The sequence below is a fragment of the Carassius carassius genome, chromosome 27 (genome assembly GCF_963082965.1).
Source record: "Carassius carassius chromosome 27, fCarCar2.1, whole genome shotgun sequence".
Classification (NCBI taxonomy): Eukaryota; Metazoa; Chordata; class Actinopteri; order Cypriniformes; family Cyprinidae; genus Carassius; species Carassius carassius.
In genome coordinates this window covers 8,667,154-8,690,955 of record NC_081781.1, presented here as the reverse complement: position 1 = coordinate 8,690,955, position 23,802 = coordinate 8,667,154, and the positions used below count along the sequence as shown (strand labels likewise).

Genomic DNA, 23,802 nt, shown 5'->3' with positions numbered 1-23,802 from the left:
CAGAGCGAGAAGAGGCACAATTTTCGCACACTCAAAAGAGCACACACCACAGCAGAGCTCGCGGAGCACTGTGAAAACACGAGATAGGTTGGTGGTGATAAACACAGACCGACGCTGAGCTCTATTGTATATCTGTAGCGTCACATCACCTCGAGCGCTGCGCGTGGACTGTCCTCGCTGCAGTAATCGCTGCGTCTCTCCCTTTCACCCCAAAGAAACCTCACCGCAGCTGTCAGCCGATAAGTGAGCACTTTCATCGCGTTTATCTTTTACAGTCGCCCGAAGCAGGAATCGTCAAACCTCCCTTTGCCTCTCCGTATCGGTAAGTCCCTCATGACTGTGTTTTCGCTGGAATAAGAAACCTTTAGAAAGTCGTTATTGATTGACATGACGATGGTTGAGCTGGTTCATCTAGCCTACCTGTAGCCTTGCAATGCTCTGATAAATCTCAGAAGATGAAATGTGTATAATTATGAATACTTTTGTATAGACAAACCCCTCACCCTTTTAATCGACTTCATTGACTGTGAGCAATATATGGATCTCCGTGTGGGGATTATACAAATGTCATTATGAGTTAAAAACACCCAGAGTGTTACCAGAGGACACAGTAGTAAAGTTGAGGTCAAATAAATGGACATTTGTTGACAATGGCCCCAGGTGTACAGGTCTGAAACAGTTGTGTGTCTTACGTGGCTATCTACTGTGTGTCATTCTAGGGATAGGTGAGAAATGTATTTGGCCGCGCAGGTTGGTACATATAATTTATTTTGTGCTTTTGACAGATTATTGAGTCAAAAAAGTGAATGAATGTGAACTGGATTCTTTTTGGAATTGTATTGTAATTTCCAAACCAACCCGAAAGGATTCTAATAGAATACAGAATCTTAAAATTCAAATAAAATCATTCTTTGATTCTTAGGTCATTTCTTTATTATGTCATAAACCGAATGCTCCTTGTATTGTGTTTTGCTTCTGTAGTTAAAGAATACCTGGAGCTTTGAAATCCTGAACATTTCAACATTTCCTTTAAATTAATTTTGACGTCCTACAGAGGCAATTGTACTGTTTGTTCTAAATATCTAGTTTTTGTTTCATGTTATGATGGAATTCTATATTAGTTTCCCATTAATATCACCAGCTAGAAATTCCAACAAGATTACTTCGGGATTTTTCTATTAGGAGGATATCATAATGCTGTTATATTGCTTTTTTATAGTTAAAAATTGTAAATTACTTGATCAACTGTCCTCACTGCTAATACAGCTTCTTATATGCTGCAGAATCTATGCATATGTACAAGGGTGATAGAGCAGAAATGACAGCATAGTTACGTTTTAAGAATGTATCTCCTATAATCAATTACCTACAATCTTACACTCTCAAGGTCATACTGTAAAATAATGAAATAATTGAAATGTTTGTTATATAAAGTGACTGTCTGAATAAGCTACGTGCTAAATCATTTGGCTGGCTAAATTCACATGTGATATAATCTGTCAGGCTTGTGTGGATGGGAACACTGTTGTGATGAGTCGACTCAGGGTTTAAAACGCCTTTTGATCTCTGGACAGGGCTCAGTTTGCATAGTCATCATAATGCCTGCTAGTCGGTTCTTAGATGACACAAATGCTTGCACAACATAACGCATTGTTGTGTTGATCATACAGCATTTTTTATAGCGCAAATATAAGATGATCTCAACATATACACATAGTAAATCAGAATATGCTGTGTGCTCCACCGTGCCGCTGCTACTTTGGATGAACCACTGCTAGTCCTTGTGTATGCTAAAGATCAGTTTAATCCATCTGCATTACAGCAATGTCGCATGAAAAGGCAAAATCTAAGAGATCGATTCAACCTGTGCAGTATAGTCACAGGGGACAGAGAATTCTCTCTGCTCTCCTGTTGCAGCAGAAATAGCACTGATGCAGCCTAAATTGAAAATGGAGTGAACTATTGCTTTTTTAGGTAGACAGGCTCTTCGGTTCCTTTTATAGCCTGCAGTGACCAATTCTTTTCAACAACAGTAACAGTAGATCAAATGCACCTTATTGTTCAATCTTACACCACATTTTTTGTTTGTCTAGAATTATGCAACAAGTAGCAATATCTCATTTTTGCATCTTATTGTTATATATACAGGGCAAATTAAATCCTAAACGTTGGAATAGTTTTTTTTTTTTTTTAAGGTTTTGAAATGAGTCTTAGTTTTGGGCAGTTTTCACAGCACTGAGACAAAAGATTCTCATGCATCCTCGTAAAACTGTTCGCTAGAGTGCTCTTTAAAAGATTTAACAGTAGGAATTGGAAATTAGTGTTGCATTTGTAATTTCTGTAGTTGCTAAAGTACATTGAAATTCCTCTCTGGAGAGTTTACTCAAAGTAAATTACAATTTGGATAGCTTAGCTTTGGATGGGCGTCTAAATTTAAAGGGATAGTTCACCCAAGAATGATTGTTCTGTCAACATTTGCTCACCCTCATGTTGCTTCAAACCTAGGGATGTAACGATTAACTGTGAGCCGGTTGAAAATCGATTCAAATAAGTTGAGGTGCAAAACAAATCACAATTCAATTAGGGGTAGGAGTGTATTTGAATGTATGAAGGGGAACTTACTGTCTTTAGAAAAGTTTAGATAGTATTTTTTTATTTTCATCTTGCCTCTGTGTAATGCATATTAAAGTTCATAAGTGCAGTGCTGCTTGGTTTACAGTGGAAAACAAGGAAACAAATTTACAAAATATACAAAAAATTGTATGTATAGTTTTACAAAACTGAAGTCAAACCATTCTTTTTTTGCTTGAAATTATACAATCAATTACACAATTTGTCCAACCAATAATAAAAGGACACATTTAATTAATAATTTGTCTTGAATCTCTTTTTTTTTTTAAAAATCGTGAATCGAATCGTGAAATAAAAATTGTGAATCGAATTGAATAGTGAGTTGAGTGAATCTAAATAATTGTATTTCTGGTGTAAAACAAAACAAAGATAATTTGCCATCCAAATAATTTTGGTTACCATTTCATTGACCTCCATTTTATGAATAAACTGTCTTAAAATATCCTCTTTTATGTTACACAGAAAAAAGAGAAGGTTATATAGGTTTGAAACAACATGAGAGTGTGTAAAAATGACAGAAGTTTTTTTATTTTGAGTGAACTATGCCTTAACAATGAACATTCTGTCATTATTTCAAACATGAATTTTTCTTCAATTGAACGACAAAAGAAAACCGTTTTGACGTGTTCTTTTCTATACTATGAAAATATAAATGTGACCAGGGGCTGTAAAACACCAAAAAGGGGGAAAATCCCAAAAGATAGCTTTGTGTGCGATTGAAGTTTTAGAAGAAAATCATGTTCACATAACATCAGTAAATGATGATTGAATTTTAATTTATGAGTAAGCTATTCAATCCTCAACTGTTAGAAATACTGTAAATCAGCGATATTAAGAGAACCAAACGTTTCCACCAAATCCTGTTGACCAATTATTGGATCATTTGAACCTTCAGTTTTGTGGCTGGGCAGAAATCATGTAAATCTTTGACATTCGAGGCATCAGCTGGATGAGGATTCAATTAGGAATGATCCTGATCATTTAATTAGTTTGGGATCATAAATCACACTCACAGAATGGGAACAAGCTATACAGCAATGCATTATTGCTGACTCATAGTCTGTTTCAGGGCAGCTGTTTTTAGCTCTCTGAATTTGCTATGCTGTGATTTTTTTCTCCTGGGTGGATCCCTTATAAAGAGAGGTATTCCCCAAGGACTTGGGCCTCCAATGCAGTCTTCAGCTTGGGTTATAACCCTAAGACAGGTTATGCTCCTGCCTTATTTTCACCTGGTTAACATGTTAATGTTTTTTTTTAAGTATTTTCTGCATTCCTGCCTTTAGAGAACAGTCAATGTGTGTCTTTTACTCAGCCATTTGATTGAAAATAAAACGCAGTTGTGTGGGAAACTAAATTAGTACTCATTATCGTCAGCATCGCTGCTCGTTTGTCAGTCTCAGACTGAAAATTTATTGTAATGAACTTTGAAGCACAACGTTCTCATCGAGTGTTTATGTGAGCCTCTATGAATGTGATGAGAGCTCATCTCTATGATTTAGTAGCAGTGAAGAAATTAAAAAGCAGCAGAATTAATCAACATTTCATCCGCAGCACTGTTGCCATGCCTTCCATCTCTCTTTCTGCTTTCATTGTAACCTTTATTAATGTAACAGAAGGATGGGCTTTTTTAATTTGTAAAAATATTTAAATGTCACATTGAAGCTTGTGATGTGGTGATCTTTTGGTAATGATGCGTATGATGCTTTGTTTAATTAACCCATTTCCCTGACAGTAACATACACACTGTGTGTGACAGCCATCTGGGGGAAAGATGCTAGGGGCCGCTCTTATAAGGATGTGGGCAGGATAAAACACTGCTCGTCCTCCAAAGGGACAGACAAATTTATAATAATAATTATAAGCTGAAATAGGGGATTTCTTATGAGAAACTTCTCATGCCTAGTGAGATAATATTTACTGACAGTCTATTCTGGAATACTGTCTAGGCGCTTTTTCATTTTCCCTGTGCTAAGACAACTGTATGAATGGCTTTGTGTTAATGAAAATGATGGGATCTTTCAAGAAAAACACTGCACTGTTTGTCCCACTGATTTAAGCCTCCTTTAAATGTAATCAGCTAGCATGGAATGATATAATCCACAATGACTCACTCAAGCCATCATATTCTGCCAGGCTTGCTTAGATTTATTTTAGCCATGATATTAATTATGAAATGAGTATTCCCGCTTGCAATGCACCTTTAGTATATCAGTATTGGTGCACTTAGCTTAATATTCCATTTTCTCAATTTCAGTTCAATTTGTGTTGCACATTTAAAGTATATATAAACTGTAACTGTTACTCCATAGGCGATTTAAGATAAAGAAGAAACCTTGAATCCAGACTTAACTATAAAAGAATGCCTTCTTGATTTGGAACTTATTTAAACGAATGTATGGTGAAACGGGTTCCTTTTCATGTTTGATTTTGTAGGTGATTATGATGTGGGACGTGAATGTGAGTTTTGCAGGGTTTTAAATGTTCCGTCTGGGTTTTTGAATACAGAAGTGTTTATATTTATACCAAATTTTGGGGTCAGATAATGTTTTGTATTTTTGAGAGAAATGTATAATTTATACAGTAAGGACGGTTTAAACTAGGGTTTGCAAAAGGGTGGAAAATGTCCCCAAAATTACCAGAAAATGCCGAAATTTTTCACCTTTTTGCAACCCTAGTTTAAACTAATCAAAAGTGCCACTAAAAATACTGTTCTTTTGGCATTTAAATTCATTAAAGAATCCTGAGAAAAGTATCACAGTTTCCATAAAAATATTAAATAGCACAACTGTTTTCAACATTGATAATAAGAAATGTTTTTGAGCACCAAATCAGTATGTTAGAATGCTTTCTAAAAGATCACGTGTAACAGAAGACTGGAGTAATGATGCTGAAAATTTAACTTTAGCCCTATTCGGACGGTAATTGTTTCTCACGGGGATGTAAGTGATTTTCACCATGTACTGGGGGTAGTTAGTGATTTAATTGCCATCCGAATACAGGATGTCTGTGTTTTTCTCTCACTACCCCCGTAAAATTCCCCAGCCGAATTACCTACTGTTTTTTGACAAACACCAAGGTTGTGTGATAATTTAATTGCTGTCCGAATCCATATCTCTGAGTTTACGAGAAGAAATCGATTCAAAATTCAGTGTTTAAACCCTTTCTGAACACTCCAGAACACCGTACAGTAACTGTTGTACTTCGGTGTAATTTGCATACATATTTATTACTGAAATGCTGGAAAGTATTATTTTTAAATACATTTTACACAATAATAATAATACATTTGTGAATAAAATTAATTTTAGTTACATTAGACAATCATGTAAATTGCCACGTGAGCAGCGCATTCCTAGGTTTGTAGGATCACAGAACTCGATCCTCCACTGTGAATAAATTGCCATCCGAATCCATGAGTTTTGTCACTTAGGTGATATGTAAATATGGACTGACGTCCATATGAGAAACAATTACCCTCCAAATTGGGCTTTGGTCATCATAAGAAACTTTCCAAATGGTAGTTTATGGGAGGGACATACTGTAAATGGCCTCAGTTTTGTAGAGCAACGTTTATACAGTTTATACAGTTCCCGCAGTTAAAATGAACTACAGCTTCAGGCAGAGTGAGATCACAGCTATTTTGATTTCTGTGCCTTGCAGACACCATGGGGAAACAGAACAGCAAGCTGACCCCTGAGGTAATGGAGGACCTGGTGAAGAACACAGAATTTAATGAACATGAACTCAAACAGTGGTACAAAGGCTTCCTGAAGGATTGCCCCAGTGGCCGACTCAACCTGGATGAGTTCCAGCAGCTGTATGTTAAGGTAGGGATGCTAGTTGTTCTGTGATACACTGCCTTTTCGTTGGTCTTGCTCCAGACTGAAGAGGTCACTGAGGAGTGCATCAGATGTGCCATGTGATTTACAAGTGACTGGAAGAGCCCTCTGAGTCATTCAGCTGGATAGTCTGATGTATAATGTATAACTGGCACCACTCAGATTTCCAGGTCTAGCTGGCTATTCATACGGCTGGCTTCTTTATGGCATGTCAAGCACGGACAGTTGCTGTAATAATGGGTTTGCTCTCTTTAGTAGTTCAGTCATTTAGATTTGTGAGGATATATATTATAGTTTTGACTGTCTGGCAAGGAAACATTTTGCTGCCGATTACACTTTGTCTGCTGAGTGTATCTACTGTACAGCCTTGCAGATCCAATTATAACATGACACTACCTGCTGCATAATATGAATATGAATTATGTAAAGGCATTATGAAAGATCAGTTCTACTAACAGCCAAAGTAAATAACCACACATCTCACAGCTCTGCTCAGAGACCGCAATGTTTTCAGATTGGCTTGAAATTAAAATAAATAACAGAACCCCGCTATAGGCCAAGTCTTTTAGTGATCAGGGATGGCTGGTTTTACAGCTAAAGGATATTAATGAGATAGTTTTATTAAAATCCAAAGGAGAGGAAATGGATGGCCTCACATTAGCAGGGCTGAGTTCATGCGGACTGGATTGAATGATTTTTTGTGTGTGCGCGCTGACACTTACACTGCTTGAGGCATAGCAATACTGGGACGAGGTGTTTTGTGATTGGTCAGTGATGAATCATCCTACTTGCTTTTTAATTTAACTAATGTGGCTTAAGTGTTTTTAAATTTACATATTTATTTATTTTTATAAACGATGCAGAATTACTGTTAATTTTTGACTTATGGGTATTGAGGGTGGAAGAGAGCGCTGTTCATTCACTCCCTCCCACCTACAACTCCTGCCAGCACTGAGACTCAAACCAGAAACCTTCACCATTAGGCCACAGCTGCCCCTAATGTTTATTTATTTATTTATTTACTTACTTACTTACAATATGAGCATGAACCAATATGTGTGTGTTTTCAGATATTTTATTTAGAATCTTTTTGCTAAATTTATTTGTGGAAAATTTTTTTTTCCTTACCACTTATCAGGTTTAAAGTATTTGAGATGCTATCTTTGTACTGGTATAGTTTTTCTATAAATGTTGAGGCAATAATCTGAGCTCCTCTATATAGAGTTATAGAGGTAATAATTTGAGCTCAGAAATTAGCATGATTTGTATGCATGGGCAAAGCTTAGGAGGCTGCTGGCATTGTCTTTCGTTCTGTTTTTGTGGAAGCCATATTGGTTGCTAAATTTAGCATCTTTTCAATGATTCATGACTTTTCAATAATAGGTTGCCATACTAGACTGGGGATGAGATCAGTTCTATGGATAAAAAAAAAAGCTCGCTGTATTATCTGCAGATATTTGATACAGTTTGTACAGTAATCGTCTTTGGGGTCAGATGGTGTTGATCACATAAATCCACCTGTTGATAACAAATGCATCTTAAACAATAGACCTACAGAAAATATCAGGACAGATTATAAACTGGAATAAAATTACACTGCCTTATGTATTGATACGGGTGAATTTACAGAAAATTTTAATTAATGGAATGGAACGTGGAGTTGTAAAAAAAAGCTGGCTATTGAAAGAGACCTTATTTATCAAAGTTCACATGGTGTTCTTATCATTTTACTCCATGGTAAAACACCTCAGTGCATATCCCTTCAGACTCCAGCAGTGCCACACTAACTAGAATATTTGGGAAATTATTAACCTTAAGGATGCAGTGCCTCTGTGATTAATCTGCCAGTAGTATCCAGAGGTGAAGGCTGTACATGGTGTCAGTAAAGTGATCCCTTTGTCTACTGCTGGTGTTTGATTGTTTTGCTACGCTTTCAGATGTTAATACTGTGACAACAGTGATGAGGTGCTGTGTTATGGACTTTAGGTTTGTGCTGACTGAAGCACTTAAATGCTGCGTTAAAGAGATGACATACACGGTGATGAGGTGGTTGGCAGGACACAAACATGTGACAGTAAATCTCTCGAGAAGAAGGGGACGGGGGAATGCAGGGGACATTATCTTTACCAGAGGATTCCAGCTTGCTCCTGTTTGACACCAGTTTGTTACATCACCCTCACCAGCCAGCTCAGAGCTTCATGTTGTGGCCAAACGAAGAGCTTTGGTGGAGCGAACATCGGCACTGATCTGATCTCACAGGTCTGGTTTGCAGCTCTGGTGTGGCATAGACAATGATGTGGCTGGACATCTTAAAGTCAAATTCTGGGTAAATGTGAAGATTTCTTTGATTTGATGGATAGTAATTTGAAGGTTTCATCAGTTGAATGTGTTAATCCTTTTTTTTTTTTATTCAAGGTCTAATATTCAAAGCCAACTATATGCAAAATTCTGTTTAGTCTCATTTAGCAGTGAGATTCCATTTGTTAACATTAGTTACTAACAATGAAAAATACTCCTAAAGCATTTATTAATCTTAATGTTATTTTCAAAGTTTTATATAGTAATTTTTTTTTAAAGCAAATGTTGTATCTGTTAATATTATTTAATGGACCATAAAATAAAAATGAACAGTTGTGTTAACAAAGATTAATAAGTGTCACAAATGCACTGCTTGTTAATACAATAATTAATGTTAACTAATGGGAGCTTATTGTAAAGTGTTAACAACAAATATTTGTTTTCCAGAAAATGAGCCAAATTTAATTATTCAGTTAACCGATTCATTAATAATTATTTGTGTAATTTTAATATGATAATACTTGTTACTTGAATTTAATTGTAATAATGTTTTTTAATCATGCATTTTAATTCATTTTTAGTTTTATTTGTGATTCTATCAGAAAAAAGCGACGAAATAATCACAATTTTAAAATAACAGGCCAATTCTTGCAATTTTCCACCAAACATCCTCGTATTATGAAAAAACTATATCAATACAAGTAGAAAAAAAAACTGCTTATCAAGACATTTGATGGGGTTCTGGAAGTTATTTTATGTTTGTCTGTCACTGCCGCCTTGTTTCGATAAACCACACAGTCAAACACACACATACACATACACACACACATCGTCTGTTACAGCAGGCACATCCTTGAAGTTGACTTCCAGTTGCAGTCACAACCAGCAGATTTTCTAAAATTAGTACACTTTCATTTTCCCACGCTGAGCAAACATGCATAGGCTGTCTGGACCCACTTCTTTTTTGCACTTGTTTTGTGTGTACAAAGATACCAGATAAATCAAAGCAGGCTTCTAGAGTTTCTAGTGCTTCATTTCTTGCACAAAGAAGACATCACTTTAAATAGCATGTAACTTTAATTGGTTTATGGGAATTTTTCCTCCCTTCTTGTGTTTAATTAGGTTTTTGTCAAATATAGACCTAAAAGAGAGGCATTTTGATTCTTCTTTTTTTTTTTTTTTTTTTACATGGCATCACCAGTTGTCTTCTTTCGTAGATTTTGGTGTGAGGAAGTTTGAACAAAAATGTATTCATGGTATTTGCTGTAAAGTCAGATTACATGCAGCTACAAAGTGAAACGAACCAAAAGGATGCTTAATGTCAGATAGTGAAGTGGCAAGTGAGGCTGAACAACTGTCCATGTATCTTTAAGAACAGTAGCAGACGGGGGGAGATTGTCCTTTGTGTCGGAATGCAATAATGAATGACCCATGTACTCTGGATATATTGAAGTATCCATTTTGTTTAATGATAGCTTTGTGGAGAAGATGGAGGACCCCGGTGTCACACAAAGGTTGTCTTGGATAAGGAGACAAATTGCTTCCCTGCGATCGATAGGACACCATCTTATTCCCCATCCACAGTTCTTGTAAGATGACCTATCAAGGATAACAAGCCTTATTATTCAGTTGCATTTTTTCTTCATATTTCTAGTATCATTGTTTATTCAGGCTATCAATTAATCTACATTTTTTTCACATTGATGTATTTAATAATAATTATCATCATAATAATGGCTTTTTAGAAGAATAGTTGTATGTATGACTCACACATTAAAAAGGCTTTAATATTATTGGATTTTTTTCAAAATTCATTAATTTTATTTATTTTAGATAATGACAGAGTATTTTTCAGAATGAACATAATATCAGAAGTGATACTCTTGAGTCATTGTGCATAACAATAGTGTAACAGTGTCAGGGTCTGAGGTTTCTGCAGTTGTGGAAAATTTGTATTAATTAAATTAATTAGTGCAAATTCAACTTAAACATAACTAACTGCATTTACGTAACTTTAAGGTTAAATATGTATTTTTTGCTCCTTTGTAGCATCACCAAACTGATTTACAAAAAATAATTAATCGAACTGAACACACCCCCTGTTTTCCATTGGTCAGTCAAACAGATATACCCACCCCAATCTCACACCATTGGCTGAGACAGTGTTGTTGTTGTATTGGGCCAGTCAAAACCAACCAAAACCTAAAACCAACAGAACAAAGTCTAATGACCACAGTATTATATGACAGACTTCTAGTTGTGTTGTGGCACTCGGTTTCAGGTATACATGACAATTTATGAAAGGCATCAATGTCCAGATGTGTGGAAAGCACCTTCACCCGCCATCCTAGTTTAATTAACTGAAAACATAACTGTTTCAGTATGTCTAAGACTGCTGTATTAGGCAGCACAACATTAAAAAATATTTTATTTTATTTTATTTTATTTTATATGTTGACTTATCCTGATTTGTGGAATAAGAATGTCTGGCGCTCTAACCCCTCCTGCCCTCCCAACTTTTGCTCACACAGACTGCATCCGTTTGAGAAGCTTTTCTTTATCATCAATGGAAGGCTAGCATATGTGTTCATGTGTTGACTGCAGTCTGCCTCATATGACTTTCTGTGACGTGCGAGGGCTGAATGGATGGAAAATGCTCTAATGTTTCTCTTGATTAGCTGGCGGATTACTAAAGCAGCCCATTTCTTCTCTTCTCAATGTCACCTCAATGTCTCCTGCCAGCAGAGTGCAGTGCTTGCCTGTGATCTATGGTCAGATGGGATGAGAATGCATTATACATTATTCAGAGGAGGGCTTTGATTGGCTGGACATGTGAAGGGGGCTTGTGATTCCTATCTGATATTCACCTAGGGTTAAGTTCCTCGCTCACAGCTCTGGCCAGCTCAAAGGTCACTTCCAGTGGGGTCAGGACATGCAACCTTAACCAACCCTGTACCTCAAACATTCCACTGCAATCAGTCTACGAAGGGCAAATTAATCGCAGAGTGTAAAAAGTAGCCATTAACAAATATAGTGTAACTCAAGCTCAAGAAACATTTGCATGAATTGATTGTTTCCTTGTTTGTTGATGGGAATGTCACTGAAGCAGAACTGTTATGGGGTGCAATTGATTCAACCCTCATTACAAATGCCGAACTTATTGAGTCCTCAGCTTTAAATTAAAAGTTTGAATGCACTGAAAAGAAATGCCGTTTTTAGAGACGTCATCAATCTGTCATTTCGAGAGAATTAACGAAATTGCATTGCAGCGGCACTCTGTATTGGTCTTTAAATCAACCCTGACTATTCATGAAAATGAATGAACTGCTTGTTGTTCTTCCCATTCAGAATCAGATCCAAAGTGAACAGTTAGGAATAAAAAGTGTTTACATAATGCTATTGGGGACCGTTGTAGTAATGGAAGGCTAGTGTTAGCCAAGCTCAATAATCCCTTGGGCACATTGCCCACATAATTCAATCAGGGGGGGGGGGGGGGGGGGGTGATTATCCATGACCCCTGTGTTAGTGAAGTCAACTCAGTTTGTGGTGCTAACCCGCCTTCTCAGGATATTGTGTTAACTTATTCTTATTCCTTTGAGACCTTATTATCTGCTTGTTGAAATCCTAGGCCTAAGGGCTATCTGGAGCTGCTCTGATGCACTGGATCACAGGAATAATGTAGCATGCAGCTATATAATAATACAGTTTATTAAAAGGATAGTTCCCCCTGAAAAATCTGTCATTAATTACTCACCCTTGAACCACTGATGTCACATGGACTATTTTAACGAAGTCCTTACTACATTTCTGGGCTTTGAACATGGTAGTTGCATTGCTGTCTATGCAGGATCAGAAAGTTCTCGGATTTCATCAAAAATATCTTAATATATGTTCTGAATATGAATGAAGAAGGTCTTGCGGCTTTGGAACAACACGAGGGTGAGTAATTAATGAGAGAATTTAAATTTTTAGGTGAACTATCCCTTTAATATGTATGTTGTATATTGCAAAACTCACTAATAATAATAGATTTTGAAGTGCCATTATATTAACGTGAACTTTAATAAGGGTCCAAACTTGATATATACAAACATTTTATTGTTCCTAAAGGTTGCAGATAATGCGCTACCATCTAAAATTGAAGCAAAACCACTGAGGCAAAAATCAAACTAAGAATGTAATTTTTCTCTTAAAGAGTGACTTTTCTTTTTTTTATCTTAATGGAATTTTTAAAAAAAGCGAGGGTTAAACATATGTTATATACAGAGTACATAGTGTATCTTTTATGCTCATCAGACTGCATTTATTTAATCAAAAGGGCAGCGAAAACAATGTTTTTTTATTTATTAATATTAATTAATTAATATTTCAGAACAGAATTTATTCCTTTGATGCAAAGCTGAATTTTCAGCAGCAGTTATTCTAGTCTTCAGAGTCATATGATCTTTCAGAAATCATTCTAACATGCTGATTTGGTGCTCAAGAAATATTTATTATTATCAGTGTTGTAAAAAAGTGTGTTGTTTGATATTTTTGTGGATACAAAATTACACATGACTATTTGATGTATAGCAAGTTCCAAAGAACAACATTTATTTGAAAAAGTCTCTACTGTCACTTTTTATCAAATTAATGTAGAAAATGAAAAACAAAAATAAGAAGAAAAAATTTAAACCGTGTCTCGAGGCCCCTTCATTGTGCTCCATTTCATTGGACTCTGCCTAACTGTTAGCCTCATTTAATCTGGGCTCCCTTAAGAACAAATAATCTACTAGTTATTTAGGCAACCCAGTGACTAGTTGGTTTTGAAAATATGTAATTATGTAAAATGTATTATGTTGCAGTCACTGTAGATTTGCTGGCTGTTGAAAATGAAATTTTCAAAGTTGCACTACTTGCACACATCATGAACACTAATCAAATAATACAGTGCAACTGTATTGTAACTAAGGAAATCCATATAAACCACTGGGTTAATCTGTATCATGAATCGTAAGACATGACATTGCAATTGCCATGCCAATCCCTGAAACAAACCTCCCCAGGCAATTCAAACATAGCCTTGAGACCCAAACCTGAAACTTCATAAAGAGAGAAAAAAAATATCATAGGAGATATTCAAACAGTTTATTTAATAATTTGCATGAAATGACTCTAGATAGATATGTAAGGATGTGCATTATGTCCCAGAAATGGCTAAGTACTACTCAGTCATTCCCAGGCTAATTAGACAGTTATTAGCAATTCAATAGGTACAGTTGATCTGAGGAGCTTGAATTTGCTTTGTAGCTCTAACTCAAGTGTAAAAGCAGGCCAAACCCAGAACAGCATGCCACCATCAGTTTACATAATCCATATCTGAGCTTAGCGATGCTCGTTAGCATGCTAATTTAAATTTAGTGCAGATGGTACGCTGTCTTTTGCTGAATAATTTTTAACTTCACTCATTTCTCAGCAGGAGGATGATATCATGTCGTTGTGGCATTCACCTTTTGAATTCTTTCCTTGGCCTGTCGTGAAGTAACTTGTGTATGTTGGGGGAAAGGAAAGGTTGCATAAATTATAGGACATTGTTTATTCATGATTCATGGGCTTGAAGAGAAGCACTTTGCTGTAAAGGAAGAAAAAGGCTTTTAAAATGTTCTCATATAGAGGAGTGGATGAGAATCAGTCATGTGTAATTTCATTTACTTGGTACATTTCTTGGGTTGTATATCCTGTGACAAAGTGGGTCATTTTTAATCTTTAAAGGAGAAGTAATTTTTTTATGTTAAGAAGGTAAATCTTTGCTTTAAGTTAAATATGTTTAGCAAAAATACTTGAAAAAGGATCAGTATAGAGACAAACTTATTTTAGTGTGCAGCCAGCGTATGCTGTTATCAGTCATTTTTTGTGTACTAGTTTAAAGTCAACTGTAATTAATACATTCTTTTCAAAACATTGAAGCCTGACGTGAGAACTTCTCAGTCAACCAGTGGCATGAATTCGGGCCTTTTTATCGAAACCAAGGCAGTTGGACCAAGACAGAGGAGGTGGTGGATGTGTTTTTAATGTGATTATTTTTGCAGTACCTTTGCAGAAAGACAGATAAAATAATATAAAACATAAACATAAGATGAACAACACTTAAAAAAAAACTTAAATGAAAATGAGCAATGTTACTTTGCAAACTAACTGAAATTTTATTTTGAAGTACTAAAATTACAAAAATTATAATAAAACTAATAAAACATGGCAAAAGCACAACAAAATGACTGGAAATATAAAAAATCTAATTCAAAATATTAATAAATATTATAGGCCTAATAGTATATAACCAATATTAAAACGAGACTGTAACAAAAACTACAATTCAATGGTTATTGTCATTTTATTTTATTGAAAGTGACGTGACATTCAGCCAAGTATGGTGACCCATACTCAGAATTTGTGCTCTGCATTTAACCCATCCGAAGTGCACACACACAGAGCAGTGAACACACACACAGAGCAGTGAACACACACACACACACTGTGAACACACACCCGGAGCAGTGGGCAGCCATTTATGCTGCGGCACCCGGGGAGCAGTTGGGGGTTCGATGCCTTGCTCAAGGGCACCTAAGTCGTGGTATTGAAGGTGGAGAGAGAGCTGTACATGCATTCCCCCCACCCACAATCCCTGCCGGCCTGGGACTCGAACTCACAACCTTTCGATTGGGAGTCCGACTCTCTAACCATTAGGTCCGACTCTCTAACCATTAGGCCACGACTTCCCCCCTATATAAGTAAAAATATACTTCCCCCCTATATAAGTAAAAATATAAGTAAATAAAATATAAGTATTTTATTTACTTATATTTTTGGTAAGGGTGAATGAACACTTTTAGTGTTTGTGACATTTAAAAGGTTAATGTCTGGATGGTTAGCAAAGCACCGTTACCCCCTACTGGTGGATACCGTGATTATACCACTTGGAAAAAGGCATTTCAAAATTAGCGGTGTGACCTTACCAAATAAAATATTTGGAACATTTTTGGATGTATTTCATTATGCAGTAATTGATGCTTTATCAATGTCCAGTTCTTTTTTAAAGAGGTCTTAATATTTACGTATAATGGTGAACTCAGAATTGGCATTAGTCAAGGGGTTGAGACTGTGCGCATTGCAGGTATCTTCAAAAGGTATTCTGATGAAGAACTTAACAGCTCAAATAATCAGACATAGCTTATTGATTATGATTGTCAAAATGAGTGCTGCCACAATCTTGTAGCTGTTTCTTTAGTAGGCATCAGATTGTGTTGACCACTGTACAGCACATGTAGGTGTGTTTGTGTGTGTGTTATGCTGAGAGATATGGCAATCTTCCAGCTCCATCTTCCAGGATGGCATTACCATCCACCCGGTTAGTGTTATCACCGCTGAGGTCAGCCCTGCTGTTGAAGCCAGTTGATTTGAACTGCATGCTGAGCCCTCAACAGCTGTCTCTCCTTTGCTCACTGTGGAGGTTTATATGTGTGATGACAGTGTTGACAGCTTGCATGGTGACTAAGATGTTGTAGGAATGTGCTTTTGTTGCATGTCTTGATGGCAAGCAGAGGAATCTGAATCTGTATTTCTTGCTGTGCGCACTTTTACCCTGCAGTGCTGCCTTCTGTAGAGCACATTGGTAGCAATGCCACAGTTCATGGGTTTGACTCACGGTTATCACGCATACTAATAAAATCATTATAAGCATCATGATGGTTGACTAGTCAATTAGTGAAAGTTGTTAAAATTCTAGCCCATTAATAAGTCACAATTTTTTGCAGTCTTAATTCCAAAAAACTAAATTTTAATTACTAATAATGCAAAGGAATTTGTCCTATATATATATATATATATATATAAGGCATTACAATTGTATATATAATTACAATTAAGTGATTGATCATTAATATAAATACATACAGACAGACCCTTTAAAATCAAATGTTTAAATATATATTAAAAGCACACTGTCTACATTTTACTGAATTTTACAGTAATATACATACTTAATAAATACCTGTAATTGTAGTTTCATAAATGGTAATTAAATAGCATTAATAAGTAATAGAATAATGTTTGATTCTGTTAAAGAATTAGTTCATGTGACATCAGTGGTTCAGCCGTAATTTTATGAAGCTGTACGAGAATACCTTTTGTGCACAAAGAAAGCAAAAATAACAATTTTATTCAAAATTTCAGCTTCATAAAATTAAAGTTGAACCAGTGATGTTCACATGGACTGTTTTAACAATGTCCTTACTAACTTTCTGGGCCTTGAATGTTTTAGTCGCTCGGTAGTTCCAAAGATGAATAAAGGTCTTACGGGTTTGGAATGACGTGAGGGTGAGTAATTAATCAAAGAATTTTCAAATTTGGGTAAACTAATATTAATAGTATTCTTAATTTTATTAATCAAAAATCTATAAGCTAATCAATTTAATTATTAACAACAAATATTTTTCTTTCCTGTATATTTGGTTTTTATCTTGTTCTTTAGCCAAATAGTGGAAACTATGCACTGAGTGTGTTTTAAAAGCATCTGTAAAGCTAAATTCAGGTTAAACAGTCATTGTTTCATTCATTCCACTGCTGTTTGAACCATCCTGGAAAACTGGATAGAAATGTAAACTGTCAAGCTATACTATGATTGGGGTCATAGTATTTTTTTTATTTTTTTTACATGTTTCCAAAAACACAGTAAACACAGTAATATTCCAAAAAAAAAAAATCTTTATATATAATTTTTTTTACTATTTCAAATTACTATTCATTTGAAAATATTTTAAAATGTAATTTATACCAGTGATGGCAAAGCTGAATTTTCAGCTGCCATTGCCCCAGGCTTCAGTTTCATATGATCCTTCAGAAATGCTGGTTTGGTGCTTAAGTAACATTTCAATTATTATCAATGTTGAAAACAGTTGTGCTGCTTAGTATATTAGAGGACACTGTGATGCCTTATTTCCAGGATTTTTGATTAATAAAAAAAATGGAAATGGAAATATTTGTCAACACTGTACACATCTTTACTGTCACTTTTGATCAACTTAATGCAGCCTTGCTGACTGAAAGTATTATTTTCTTATTTTTTTGTTACAAAACAAATTATCCTGACCCCAAACTTTGAAATAAAGTGTATTACTCACAAATACAACGATTTTTGTTTGCTTTATCACAAACCAGTTTACTATAAAATGAGAATTTAAAAAAACACAAGCTGATTTGATATTCTGCAATGTCTTGAATATGGCAAATTACTGTTTTTCTCCTTTATTTACGGTACCCATCAGAGAATAGATACTTGGATCTTGATCAGGTGGCATTCCCGCATGAAGGCATGTCTTCTGACACAGTACACATGTGCAGATCTATTTCTATATTCGGTTCTTGGATCCAAAAGAAAGTAAAAAGAAGAATACTAATGTAATGTGAAAGTTGAGAATTTCTCCCAGCCATGCCCTAGATAGTTATTAAAAAAACTCTCTTTTACATAACAAAACATTTCGTAACCTGCCAGATTTGCACAGAAGAATTTAGGGAGGGGTCCGCGCAGCACAGCAGCAGCTCTCCAGTTCTTCATGACTTGCACTTTGTTTTCTTTTGCTCTCCTCTACTTTGGTGTAGGGCAAGGCCATATGGAGCAGAAGGACCAGCCCCATGAGTGAATCACTTTGCATGTGTGCAGGGTACATCACAGTGTGCATTACTTCCTGTCTCAGCTCTCTTTTCTCTACCCAGTGCCAGTCTGGCAGGGGCTTATGACCGGTCCTGTGCTACCCCAGAGGGCTTCTGCTTTCAGGAGTAGTTTGACAGTGTGAGAACTCTTTGATATATGAGAGCACTCTGCATCTTCACAGGGTGGCGCTGTGTTCGATTGTTTGATTTTTTGCTGGCTGAGTTCTTATGTACAGAGCCTCGCACATAGCATGCAGGAATAAAAGTAGGCTAAATCGTGCACACGATTTACTATTTTGTTCCCTCGATTTGCTTAATCGTGTACACGATTTATAATCCAAGAGAACAAATTAGTAAATTGTGCGGACGTTTTAGCAAATCTAGGGAACAAAATAGTAACTGTGTGCACATTTTAGTACATCGAGGGAACAGATTAGTAAATCGTGCGCACATTTTATTTATTTTTTCTTGCATGTCATGTGCGGTGCTCCGTACTGATGAGATCAGAGACAGCTGCCGTCCCATCAGCCTTAGCTAGTGGGTTTATGGGGTGTCCATTCAAGTATATCTGCAATGTGCATAGGATATATCTAATTCCACTGTGTTAAGTTTGGGTTACACTGGGAAAAAATATTCATTTGGTCAGTTTTTTTATCTAGTTTTTCAGTAAAGTTAAACATGCAGTAACTTCCGGTATTTAAAGTCCTTAAAACCAGATCAATTTACTTAAGAAACAAAAAACTGCATGAGGTGTTAAAGGGATAGTTCACACAAAAATGTCATCAATTCTGTCATCATTTACTCAATCTCCTCTTGTTCCGAACCTGTATGAAATTCTTTCTTCTGTAAAACACAAAAGAAGCTATTTTTAAGAATGTTAGTAACTAAACTGTTGACGGTAGCCATTAACGTATGGAAAAAAGTATATATATACAGTATATATATATTGCAGGTAGGTCTCTTGAAACATCTTGGAGACATTGTCACAGTTCTTCTGGATTTGTCTGTCTCAGTTTGTTCTGTTTCTTCATGTTATTCCAGACAGACTGGATGATGGTGAGATCAGATCTCTATGTGGAGCACTGGCTGCTGTCAGACTCTTAGTGCAAACAAAAATTAATGGCAATATGAATGTTTGGAAATATAAACTGACATTTTTGACACACTACAGCAAAAGATAGAAATTACTGACTTAAAACCATTTTTAGCTGGTGAAAGTACTATTGTTCTAACAATTTTGCCGTGTTAATATTTTTAAATATTCAACTACATCATTAACCTTCTTGAACCCCTGAAATACACATAATGCCATGATGTGGACTTTCCATTGACTTCTGCCATGTTCTGTCATCTATCTCAATCCCTAAACACACAAGCCTTTCTGCATTTTTATATACATTATTTAGGTGGTTTATTATTTTGCTTGAAGAACTTTGTCTGCTCCTGGTTATGAAGGTGTTTTCAGCTTTTTGTCGTCCTTGCGGCACACACACTCTCACACACACTCTTTTCTCTCATTTGGTGAAAACTACGAGAGTCTCATTTCCCAGTCTTTGAGCGTGGCATCTGTTCCTGAGTGCTCAGAATTTATTATTAGCTTAGTTCAGCTCTGCCATCACACTCCAGTGATTCCCTTCGTGTAATATTTAGCAGCCAAATAACTGTACACTCAAATGTGAGGTTAGATAACGTTTAAAAACCTTTACATTGGCTTCTCAGATATCTAGTGAAAAAATAGCAATTCTCATCTATTGATTTTGCTCAAAATGGGCATTCTTGTGATTTAGCAAATTGCTTTTTGGCTTATAAAACATGATATATTATGTGTGTTGTCCATGGTGCCTATAAATCTTCACTTTATTTGAGTCTCTGCAGCTTGGCGCCAGCATAAAAACCCCTTTATCCCCCCCTGTTGCTCATTAGATTGGAAATCAGTGGTGTTTTGGGCACAATAGGTGACAATTAGCGTTTGGCTGGGACTACACTGGGAACAGGTGAATATCATTTTTGCCCTCAGTCATTGAGAGGGTAACAGCATTAGGAGGGGGATGATAACCTCCTTCAAAGAGGAGCTGTGTGTTGCTCTTGTAGTGGCACAGACAGATTACACTGCTCATGCCCGCATTGCAGCCCTCTTCTGCAAAGAGGCAGGCACTGCGCTGGGCATTGATAGTCTTAGTTAACAGATACATACATACATACACTCAAATTTCATGCATTCATAGTGCTATCTGTGAAGTTCCTGTTTTTAGCTTGATGCAACAAAGTGATATTTGAAAAGGCACTAAAATTAAGCAGGTTTTTAATGTCAGAAAATGTAGAGATGAGCATTTCTGACTAACAGTAATAACAGTCATTAAACTTTTCCTAATTTGCAGTACCGTTTAACTCTGCTCAAAAAAATGCAGATCAAATGCGTCTTTTAAGTTTTAAGTCTCTTATGCTCATCAAGGCTGCATATATTTGATCAAAAATATAGAAAACAGTAATATTGTGAAATATTATTACAATAAAAAAATATAATTTTTTATTTGAAAATGCTGTTTATTCCTGTCATGGTAGAGCTGAATTTTCAATAGCCATTACTGTTCAAAGCATTAATGTTGAAAGCAGTTGCTGTTTTTTGTGGAAACAGTTATGCGTCTTTTTCCCCCTAAATTAAAGGGGTCATATCATGCTTTTTTAAAGATCATTATTTTGTATATTTGGTGTAACTGAATATGTTGACATGCTTTAATGTTCAAAAAACACATAATTTTTCAAATACTGTAGGTCCTCTATGCCCCGTCTCTCTCAAATGCATCATTTTCTATCATTTTAGCCTTTCATATGACCCCTTTAAAATAACCAAATTTATTTCACATTTTTGTAACATTTTAAAAGTGTTTAATGTCAATTTTCATCAATTTAGTATAAAGATTTGATGAATAAAAGTTTTAATATATTTTGTTTTGTATCTTTCCTATCTTTTCTATCTTTCTTTGCATCAAGCTCAGGAACTTTTTGTATCGTTTTCCTCTTTTTCAGTTTTTCCCTTATGGTGATGCCTCAAAGTTTGCTCAGCACGCTTTCAGAACCTTCGACAAGAATGGAGACGGCACCATTGACTTCAGAGAGTTCATCTGTGCCCTTTCCATCACATCACGAGGCAGCTTCGAACAGAAACTCAACTGGGCCTTTAACATGTACGACCTGGACGGCGACGGCAAAATCACACGAGTTGAGATGCTTGAGATCATTGAGGTACTTGATTCAGTCTGTTCTCCTGTTTACTTGCATACAAAGCAATAAATAACTAAAAAGACTTCTTATCCACTTCTTTATGGATTATTTCAACTTTTAGCTATTACTTACATTTTTACTAATTAAAATTCCATTCAAAATCCGTCTTCATGAATAAGCTATATTATTTATTAGTTCTGTATATCAGTGGTTCTCAACCTTTTTTGAGCGCCCCTATTTAAATTCCCTGTTTTGCCATATTTTAAGTCATCTTGAGGCCTCCCTAGAAGTTGAGAACTGTGGTTCTACTGTATATATGGAGTGGGTCGCCCTCTCATGGTCAGAAAGAGAGTTGGCAAAAAAGGGACTGTGATTTGAGGAAAGTCACCTGTATTAAGCAGCACAGCTCAGTGTGTCTTTGACTCTTCTAAGAATTTTAATTAACCCATCTTGTTCTATTTTTCTCTTTAAGGCAATCTACAAGATGGTGGGAACTGTTATCATGATGAAGATGAATGAGGACGGCCTGACGCCCGAGCAGCGGGTCGACAAAATCTTCAGTAAGATGGATAGGAACAACGATGACCAGATCACATTGGAAGAGTTCAAAGAAGCAGCAAAGAGTGACCCGTCCATTGTATTACTGCTGCAGTGTGACCTGCAAAAATGAGCGTCTAGGAAAAGAGCCAGGGACTGCACAAATGATTAATGTTCCATTCAGTTTGCAGCTATTTCCACTGATAAAAAAAAATTGCTTGGACTACCTTTCAATGAATCCGCTTCATGTGTTTGAAACACTTGTGTGCATGAGAATGTTCTTTGCTAACGAATTTCACATACGAATACATTTGCACACACAAATACGCTCTCACTCACACATATGTGCATAAACTGCAAATGCGTACTCACACACTGACTATGCCATGCACAAATAGAATTATATGAATATTAATATACATATATATTGAGTTTACGAAATTAACTGCCAAAATGTGAAAAGTGTGCAAAGTACCTTCTTAATCCACTGGAGCTTGCGCATCACTGATGTGCTGTATTAAATCGAGCTACTATTTATTGTACTGATGCTAGCTATGTGTACCATATACTGCGTAATGTCATCCGAACTGATTCTTATGGTAATCGTAACTGTTACGGATTTACCCAATCGTCTAGATGGACAAAAAGGATAAGCTCATGTCCATCGAACTTTTCCCTTCAAATGTGCTTGTACTGTTGGTGAATATAAATGTAGTTTATTCGCATGCCATTAGGTTTGCCTTAAAAGTACTTCCCTCATTTGCATCCTGCATAAAGAATGATAACAAGCCTTATTTAAAAGAAACATTTGAGATGTGAAATAGAATAAGATGTATAATTTGTTGGTTTCACAAAGATTTGTGATGCATTGATGGGAAAAGACTAGTTGGCTACACCTTCTATGTCTAGCATGTACATCACACGAGAGGGATTCACTGTGGCCGAATGTAATCTGTCGGAGAGCATACATTCATTCTCATGGTTGAAATATTACGCCATAAAAAATATTCCCATATTAAACCTACAAGCTGTGCAGTTTCAGAATGTCATCAAATGTAATAAATTGCATATCAGTGTGCAGATTTATGTGGGGCCTGAGCATGGAATGAATTAATGAAGATCATTTTTAGGGTTAAAGTGATATTAAAATAATGATTTTGACTCAAAAATTTACCAGTTCAAACTCGTTCTTGACAGCTAAATTGTCTAAGACTGTATTTATTCCTACTTTTTACATGCTGCTCTTACAGGAGAACTCCAACGGAGGGTTTTAAAGGCTAGCCCTGAGGTTATTACGTTTTAAATCCAGACATTTGCACCAACTGCACATTTTGAACACCAACTCGATTTCTAAAGAAGCACATTTCTGTGCTTCATTTGAAAGTACATTCTGCCAGTGTCAAGAGCTTTACACAAGCATAACCTTTGTCATTGTAATGTTTACTTACGTAGGCACCGCACCAAATTCATGCAATGGCGAACTTTTCCAATTTAAAAGTTATTTTGTACATGTAGCATGTATTGTGCCCCTGATGCAATAGCTGCACTACTTCTTGTGTTGTGGTTTAAACTAATAAAAGAGTATATGGGA

At 36.0% G+C, this 23,802-nt stretch overlaps 1 protein-coding gene across 1 annotated transcript; it reads left to right on the top strand.

Moving 5' to 3' along the window:
• On the top strand, window positions 1–23,802 carry LOC132106625 (visinin-like protein 1). The gene is made up of 4 exons (XM_059512496.1): window positions 1–322; window positions 6,292–6,458; window positions 21,480–21,695; window positions 22,147–23,802. The coding sequence occupies exons 2-4, from the start codon at window positions 6,297–6,299 to the stop codon at window positions 22,342–22,344; spliced, it is 576 nt and encodes a 191-aa protein (XP_059368479.1). The 5' UTR covers window positions 1–322; window positions 6,292–6,296; the 3' UTR covers window positions 22,345–23,802.